The 9,329-nt window shown below is 39.3% G+C and overlaps 2 protein-coding genes across 2 annotated transcripts in view; one reads left to right on the top strand and one right to left on the bottom strand.

The window, feature by feature from the left end:
- Positions 1–1,694: 1,694 nt before the first annotated feature.
- LOC145484105 (ribonuclease Oy-like) overlaps positions 1,695–9,329 on the bottom strand; it is a 38,491-nt gene continuing 30,856 nt past the window's right edge. The window contains exon 11 of the transcript XR_014048982.1: positions 1,695–1,706. The gene's annotated coding sequence lies outside the window, so the exon portion shown is untranslated. The remainder of the gene's footprint in view (positions 1,707–9,329) is intronic.
- LOC145484108 (uncharacterized) lies at positions 5,662–9,230 on the top strand. The gene has a single exon (XM_081462729.1). The coding sequence runs from the start codon at positions 8,187–8,189 to the stop codon at positions 8,700–8,702; it is 516 nt and encodes a 171-aa protein (XP_081318855.1). The 5' UTR covers positions 5,662–8,186; the 3' UTR covers positions 8,703–9,230.

Genomic DNA, 9,329 nt, shown 5'->3' with positions numbered 1-9,329 from the left:
CACTTCTGTTTCCGAATGTGGTTATGGTTTCGGATTTGAACAAAAATATTGGCGGATCGACGGACCTATTCACCGCCTTCTTGGAGAAGATGGGATTGCATTTGTGTGAACTTGAAAAACATCTGCCCGACTCTTTTACAAGTTTAGATCAATTTAATAAAAATGTTATTTAAAATGCACAGAAATCATCTTTCTTCGATTTGCGGTCACGATTTTGCACATATAATGCAATGTGAAGGTTAAGACTCAGTCGACAAAAATAGCTAAAACACTGCAGCGACCTTACCGCTTAAACCAACACGCTACGCAGCGGAGGGTCTCAGCAGGCTGTTACAAATCTATCTTGAGAATCTTTGTGGGGGTCTTTTAGCATGTGCTTTCGCCTTTTAAATTGAACTTGTTTTCAGATACACCACCGAGAGAAAGCTTGAATCTTAAGAGACTTGCACGTTAAAAAAAAATTCAACAGCGACACAATGTAACAGACATTGCGATGACCGCCAGGTTAGCACTGCCCCATCATAAATGACATGGTTCGAAAATAATGAACATTAAAATGACTATGATCCGTCTATGCATGTATTTAAGAAATGGAATGCAACTTATTTCCAATCATTCTTCGGCTGGGAATATAACTTTTTGGCTTTCTGTACAGTTGTTGAACCCAGTGCAGCCAGCATTACAATCCTGTGTTGTATTGTTCAACTCACATGACTCACTCACTGTTTGTTTCTAATTCTACACCGCTCGAAAACCCACATAACTGAAATAAGATCTTAGCGAGCAAATATCAGTTTTGGCACATATTTTCACTAACCTTCACAGATCCTTAGTTAACTCCTCTTCGCGATAAGGTCCATGGTTCAATAAAGGAGAGATAGCATAGAGCTTAGCTTTGGAGTGTTCAGCCTGACATTACAGACAGACAACCAGAACCGATTGCCCGGGTCAACTGGAATGGCACACGATGCCGCCTGCTTTTCAATTAATCATCGACGATCTCTTAGCGTTATCATTTTTAGATTTAAAAAAAATTTAAAATAGGCGCGGAACTTTTGACTTTGTCTGTATCGGAAGTTGCCAATATCGGTTAAATTTAGTTCGAGGACTTTCGAAAGCAAACGAACACGTTGAAAGTTTTCCCTTAACAAATAAAATGGAAATAACGTTGTACTGTTTTTGAATACGCAAATCAGGGCTATTATTTCTTTAAAATTAATGGACTGAAAGATTTTTCCAAAGATCAGTTGCTACGAAAGAAATCGACTGTGTTCCAAAGAGTCCATCTTAGTGTATTCTGCAGTCCTCCAGTTTAGCGGAGAGCTTCCAAAACGTTTTTTTTTTCTACTTGTCCCATATCTTCTTCCGCTGTAGGCAGATTTTCCCGATCAGGGGTTCAATCAGGTATCACGCAGTAACAGCAAGGAGTCCCATCGAAACATAATCCGTACAAAACAATGAAACCGCGCCGTGACACGAAATCCATTCTGAGATAGTATTTAAAGTATAAACACATATGAAAAGGCCACGGTGGATCATTTTCTTTAGTGATATCTATTTGAAATAAATTTGCGAATTACTTTTTAAACTTGTTAACATTTATCTCGTATACCGATTTTGTGTTCGAAGGTCGACTGTAGTCAAACTTTGTCCATGACAACATCACGTTTTTTTAGAACTCAGATGCTCATCTCTTTTTTTTAGCACTTGACATTAACAATAGGTTCAGCTTTGAACATGTTTCGATTTCCTTTTCACTTTGGAAAATTCCTTGAAATTTAGTGGTTGTTTTGTCTTTCTTAGTGCGTGCAGGTTTGTTTTGATTTATCATCGAGGTCAAAAAAAAAAAAAAAAAAAAACAAGCACCGAAAGACATGTCGTAAAATTCCGGCGATAAGCCCTAAGTTCGGGTGGGCGGGGGAAAGGAGCTCATATCCTGACAGGGTTTTAAGTGGTTTAAAAATTAAGGTTCAAAATGAGCTGATGAAACCACGTTTTAGTTTCTTGGAAACTGAGAAACACAAGTCACAAGTAGGGAAACAAATAGAGCTCATAAGGGCCGGTAAATATTGGACCTACTCATTCTCCCAACCCCCATCCCACCCCGCTCTGAGGACGAGAAAGCGGAAGTGCAAAATAAGCCCTATGACATTGGATAAATGCCGTCTTTTCATAACTGTTGTACACTTAATAACTGAACAGTTTCTTTAATGCTAAATAGTAAGAAATATATTGTCTCACACTCTACTGCACTGGTTTCGTGAGGGAAGGTTTATATTCGGGGGGACTTATAACAGAAGTAGTTTCTTTGTTTACATATAGATGGGCTTAAAAGCCGAGCGAAGGAGGCTTATCAGCGGAATGTTACGGTCTTCAAATCAACGGTACTGAAGCTTCTAAAGGAGTGTTATGACGAGTTACGCAAGCACTGTGTCAGGTGTCGACCTCAACTAACCGGGTGGCAAACTTAGTTTGTCTCGTACGGATCTTATATATTATCGAAGGTCTGACTACATTCACGATTAATAGATCTCTGACATCTCCGAGGCTAATCTTCTTGGGCCACAATTACTTTGGCCCTTTAGAATATGTCTCGTAAGTATTGTCCGTATACAAAAGACAAGAAACTATACTTAGGGTGTATCTTAACTTATGCCAGCTTCCTCAGTTCCACCCCCGCTGTTTATTTAACACTTAAACAACAGGTGTAGTTATGAACAAGTTTCGGTTTCGATTCCCTGTTAACTTTCCGGGAAAAAATAAAGTCTTTGAACTTTGGTGCTTGTTTGTTTTCTTTAGTGCAGCGGGTATGTTTTGATTTTAACATCAAAGAGCACTAAAAGACAAAGTCGAATCAAAACAGAACTTAAAAGAATGTTCTAGTTTTAGTAAAATTGCTTCCCTTACTCAACAGTGTAATGAAGCTTCTAAAGGAGTGTTATGATGAGTTTAATACGGCAAGCACCGTACAAGTTTATGAAGTCACATTAAAAAAGATGGCAGATTTGTTTGAATTCGTTCCCAGTGTGTCGGAAAAGCTGCCAAAAAACCTGCAGATTAATTGATTCACCTTTGATAATTCCCTTGATATCTTCACCCTGGCGCATCTCGAGTATGTGTGGGTAGACCTACTTTTAAAGTATTATTTTGACCGACCTTGACCAAGAAGGCTGCGAAAATGTTCGTGATACCACTACAACCACAAATATCGGACGATTTGACTGAAATGTAAATAGAGCACTCGGAGCAAAATTTACTAAATAACTCAAATTACAGTGGAATCCCGATTTCTCAAACCCTCATTTTTTCCGAACCTCCCGATAACTCGAACCAAAAGTCGTTTCCCCTCCTCAGTCAAACGCTATAATTTAAACCGGGGGGGGGGGTGTACTTCCTTATATGGCCTATATAGATATGTGCGGCCCCAAAGGGTATGGTTTTTCAGCTGTTTTGGTCATAAATAGGGTATCGGTTTTGGCCATAGGGTCTGATTTTTGCACTCTAGCCTTGAATTAGGCATTTATTTTTTTAGAAGCTACTTTTTTATCATTATCGATAAGACCGATCAACAAAAGCCCTCCTTCACAGTGCCTTTAACATCGGTCTGAGCTAGGAAACTATAAGTATAAGGCAGGTCTGAAACAGGGTATTGAATTAGGGTCAGGTCATAAATAGGGTATTGGAAATCGCAGATTTTGGTCATTACTAGGGTAAGGTTTTTGGGAAGCGGGCCGCACAACCCACCCAATTTTTCTCGGAGTATTCCCCTCCGGGAATTTAAACTATCCAATTGTTCGAACCAATTTTCGTTTCCCTTGGAGGCTCGAAAAATCTGGATTTCACTGTATTCTTCTCGCATTTTAATTAGTCCCCCCTTTTGTAATCCTAACAACAACCTACAACAACAGGTGCATGCAGGTCGACACGACAATCTGGTGAGTACCCTCACTTTGACACAGTGTGACCCCCCACCCCACCCCCCTTGAAAAATCCTGGCTACGCCCCTGCTTTGAATTAATTTAACCTGGATTTCTCTCCGGTAAAAAGCTTATCAGACTAAAACTAAAAACTCAAGTTAAAAACTTGTTTTTTAGAACTGTCAATTAAGTTAGTTTTAGGTACTTTCGGTATCACGCACACCCCTCCCAATTCTTCCAGTGTAAATTCTCATTGTACCTAAAGAGGGCTGGTTTGCCCAGCAGAAATATAGCACACCAAATTTTAAGTGACCCTACGTTGTATCGGTCTCTGTTTTTACATTCTTCATTCAAAACTAAAAGACGTTGACAAGATGGGCACCAAAAAAATTATTCTCACTAAAACTAAAACTCAATAACGTGCCAACAAATTCGTTAGCAACCATGCAAAATGAAATGGTTATGCACATTTATGATGCTATAGTCAATGGACCTTTTCTTCGATACGGCGGCCATGTTGATTTTTAATGTTTCAAATGGCTATTATGGGATGCTCAGGGGGCAAATTAGTATGTATTTGCCCTCTGAGCATCCCATCATAGGTATTTGAAACCATTAAATTCAAAATGGACGCCGTATCGCCGAAAAGGTCCATTAGGTCCGATTCAGCCAATAGGCCAATTCCGATATATTAAAATTCTAACTTGGCTCCGAGGCTTAGGGGAATAAAACAAAAAAAAAATCGCACCCAAGATGAGGGATGAATAATTAATTTCTTTTGTTTTATTCCCCTAAGCCTCGGAGCCAAGTTAGAATTTTAATATATCGGAATTGGCCTATTTAACCTCGTCCCCGGGTTTTCAAGGCGTTGTTTCTCAAGATGACCCTGTCCCCTCCCCGGTACCCTGAGCAGTTTTGTCCTCCTCACTAGATTTCTCTCGCCATATAATCCGCATATAACCCAAGATGGGGTCAGTGGATCTACAACAGAAGGTATTTAACGCAAACACTAGAAGGACTGCTTACGGTCTAGACCACAATACTCACTACCTTTAGCCAGGCTTTCCCCTAATTAAGGGAAAAGACTTGGGAATGAGGTTGAAAATGAATGACTCGGGTAGCGAATTCCCATGTAGACTCTGTGACACCCTTTATCTTCAACTAAAATTCTAAGTCTTACAACTTTTTAAAGAAGAAATAACCTACGTAACAGTGTTAACTGCTCTTGTTCAGTACATGAAGTTGAATATTAATAATGTGGGATGACCGCTGACATAATAAAATCATACTGCGGCGTGGAAAGGTGTCACAGAGTCTACGTGAGGATCACTTTCCGGAATGGCTCGAGTAACACCATATGTTTTGTACGCACAGCATGTTGAAAAAAAAATATAATCGCGAACTTAAAATGACGCGACTTAAATTTAACTTTAAGAACTTTTAAGTCAAAAAGATTCTAGTATTTGCTAGAGCAAGACAGAACACATCATAAATGTAGCATTTAGTTAATAGTTGTTATTGTTGTAACCAAATTTTCCCTTTTAGTTTTTAATATTTTTTATTGCTAACACTATTTGAAATATTTTATCAACTGCACATTGGTTTATACCAGCTGTCTTTATATTTAAAATCAGCTGATCTATTTTTTGCAGTATAAATAAAGTCTTTCTTAAAAGTGTCGGGAACATGACATGACGTGAAAACTAAGTGACTCACGTTATGTCAATAATGAACTGTTTGTGGACATTGTGAGAACTGCATTTTTGATATTGTTGACACATAGTCTAGTCGTTGCTTTTTTGTTAATTTTGACGTTATTGTACCCTTCATAAAGTCGGTTTGCTTTTAATCCAAGGACATGTTAAGGTAACATCGCCAAGGAAATAAGCTGTCAGTTTACTCAAAAAAGTGAAGTTAAAGTGGAAAAATTCCCTTCCCGTGGGGCTGCCCAACTATGGGCTTGTTTGTGTCAACTTTAATTTCGCATGATGAACATTTACCCGAAAGCCATATAACAAATCCTTTATTGACCAAGTTTGTTGGTCAGTATGGCTGGATATTGGCCTCGTTCTTTTTTTGCGAGTTTATGGACCTCGACTCCGTCTCGGTCCATAAACAAGCAAAAAAAGAACTTGGCCAATATCCAGCCATCTTGACCTAACAAAGTTGGTCAATAACCCATCGATATTTATTATGTTTGATTATAAATGACTAATAGCAATCTTTCATCAACTCGCGTAACTCGGATTGTTAATGGGGTCAATAAGTGAGTCATATATCAGACATATGACACTAAAAAAAGCAAATTAATTTTGTTATCTTTCTTCAAGGCCCCACAGGTTTGTTTTGCAAACCAAATATCGGGCAAATTTTGTGTAATATTGTTTGGTTTCTTGCCCTTAACATCAGTTTTCCGTTTAGTTCAATTTATTTGTAGCTTCTTCGGGCCATACATTACCTTTTCATTTAGCTTGTCAAATATTTACCAGCCACCTCTCCCGACTTTATCACGTGCATCACGTGCAACCACATATTTCATGAAAAGCCAAAACTTGGAGGTTAAGAAGACATTTTACAAATCCTTTTTTGAATCCTTTCACAAATCACTTTATTTTGTTTTCTTCGCCCTGTTCTGTAAACCACATTTTGTATCTTTTTTTTTTTTCGAAAATCATTTCAATTTTTTTTTCAAATCATGAAAGAAAACAACTTCAAAGAGTTAATCCGCTAAAACAATCTTTGTTTGCAAACTTACACAAAAGGACCACTCAGATGTACTCTAATATAAGGAAGACTTTGTTTGCGGGAAAGCGAACTAAAAATGCACGAGAAAAAAACGCATTTCCGAATAAACAGCTTCCGTGGCGGTATTACTGACTGCATAAATACGTGTTCGAGGAAGAGTTTTCGCCAGTGGGTGGCTTTGCCAAGTTTCAGCATCTCCTTATCGCTGTTTATCCCTTTCTCTCCAAGAAAAAGGCATTACCACGTAATGCAGAACTAACTTTTCAGTCTGTGAATAAAATTCGAAGGTGTGACCATTCAAATAAGCATTGCTAATTACTTTCAACTTTCCCAGATGATAATTTGGGAAAATTTGTACAATCTCTGGGTTGGCCGATATTTGTGGAATAGGACTATAAGTGCTTTGCGGCTGTTATACACACCTTGTGTTTGGTCCATACAGCTGGCGCTGCAGTACGGAAGTGGGGGGAGGAAATTTCAGGGAAATCCAATACTGATGGGAAACAGTCGGAACAAATGAGACCATCATGAGAGCGAGCCGACAACGTGGGAAATTTATTTGTATACATGACCAGAACAGTGAGATAACACGGCGTGAGATTTGCGAATAAACTACAACTTATGTAATATTGTACTGATATGCTGTTAAGTTAACGCTCGGCAAAAACGCAACCCAAAATTGTCAGGGTATAGAGACTGTTCTGATGCATATTAAACCTTTTTTTCAATGAACAATGTAGCTTCAGAACGAGTAGCTTATTAACGGGTCTATTAAGGACGAGTATACAAAAAATCTAAGAACACTGTGACAACGAACGAACGATGAAATAAACCTTCAAAAGAATCTTTGAGAATTTTTCTGAATTATCTTCTGCGTGAAATTTTCGATTTTTTCGATTTCGATTTTTTTCTCAGCTATTCTGAAGCCTGAGAAAGGGTGGAATCTCTCGCAAAGTCGTAAAACTAATATTATATTATTCAACGTCGGAAAAATTCATTGAGGATGCAAGGAATCAATGTTTTAAAAGGCAAAATTTGTCAAGATTTGACATCCGTCCTTCATCCGTAGCGAGACGGTCTCTTTGAAAAAAATACTACTCGCGCGCCGACACGAAAGGTCACTGATAATGCCTGTTTGGCCTTCAAATTATAACAGATAAGAGAGTTCATTTAAGTCTCATTAATAAGGTTTGTATTACGCAAGATAAGCGCCTGAGAGAGAAACGTCATTTCACTTTAGCGCTTCGTGAAATTCGTGACACCGCACGTTCTAGTATATCGTTCATTGCATGACGTAACATCTCCCAGCACGACTATCGATCAGCTACGTGACCTCTGTAATTGATTCCTTTGTGTTGTTCACTCGTGCGACCCCGGAATCTGATCGGCATAAAAGGACTCGTTCACGCACCTCACTCGCAGAAGAGTACTGTTCCTCGAGGTGTCAATTAGTTGAGAAGCTGATCATAGCGCGGTGCGGAGCAAATTTGACAACAGCTTTCACGGTATTTGTACTAGAGCATCATGCAAGATTTAGCCATGGCCGCCTCGCCCGATGGATCACCGCTCCAGAAGAAACGAAAAAGGCTTAGTCGACGAGTGCCGATCGATATGGTGGTACAGCTTCAAATCGCGGCGGCCGATCAACCCAAAGACAGAGAAGCGTTGAAAAAGCGACTGAGAAAGCAAATCACATGCTGTGAAATCAATGAGATTACCACATCAGGACTCACGGCACTAAACCAATGCGTGTTGGACGGAAATTTAGAGAGCGCCAAAATGCTCGTTGAACTAGGAGCGAATGTTAACAAAAAAGACAGGTTAGGCTGGACACCGCTGCACTACGCCGCCAGCGAAGGCTACGAGGAAATTTGCCGTTTTCTTTTACGCTGCGGCGCAAATGTCAGAGCTGAGGACAAAGAGGGAAAGTTTCCCGTTGAAGTTACAGAGGATGAAAGTATTCTAAGGATGTTGCTTAGAGCGACATTACTTTACAACATGCCTCCGTTAGATAAGGACTCTTTACAGCATAGTTGCTGATGCGCGCGGATAGCTTAGGAACGGAAGGGCTTTAGCTGAAGTAATAACTGAAGATGATGATTGCGAGGAAATTTGGACAGAGTTGCATGCTGAAAGTCTACGAAAGAGGCAGAGATCGACAGAGAACTTGCCCTTATCCGAGAGGGTAACACTGCGGATGTACTGAAAAACGAAATCGCCAAGCGGTGCGTTTATTAGAGCATGCTCGACTTGACAGTTTCCGTTATTCTCAAAATGAGAAACTTCTGCAAAGCATTCGTTCTCAAGGACACATCAAGAGTTCGAAAATGTGTAAATATTGTTTTTATACTTGTAAGATAAGAGATCTTAAGAAAGTACATATGGAAGCCAAATGTAACTTGTTATCTAGCAATGCCATCACGTCTTGCCAATTTGCCATGATAAAATTTACATTTGTTACGGCAATTTTCATTTAAAGTTAATTAGCACATTACTGTTGAAAAGTTGGACAAGATTTGGTCAATGAAATAAAACATATCAGAAAAGGAGCGCGTAGATTTTCCTTGGATTTCAAACGGGTGGCCAATTTTCTGCTGTATAAGCGAAATGGGTATAGTTCCCGTTTTGCCATCTGTTTGTTATCGAGTAAGATCAACCACCCATGTA

Source organism: Orbicella franksi, chromosome 4 (assembly GCF_964199315.1).
Source record: "Orbicella franksi chromosome 4, jaOrbFran1.1, whole genome shotgun sequence".
Classification (NCBI taxonomy): domain Eukaryota; kingdom Metazoa; phylum Cnidaria; class Anthozoa; order Scleractinia; family Merulinidae; genus Orbicella; species Orbicella franksi.
Note: the sequence above shows the minus strand (reverse complement) of the source record. Positions and strands in the feature narration are given on the sequence as shown.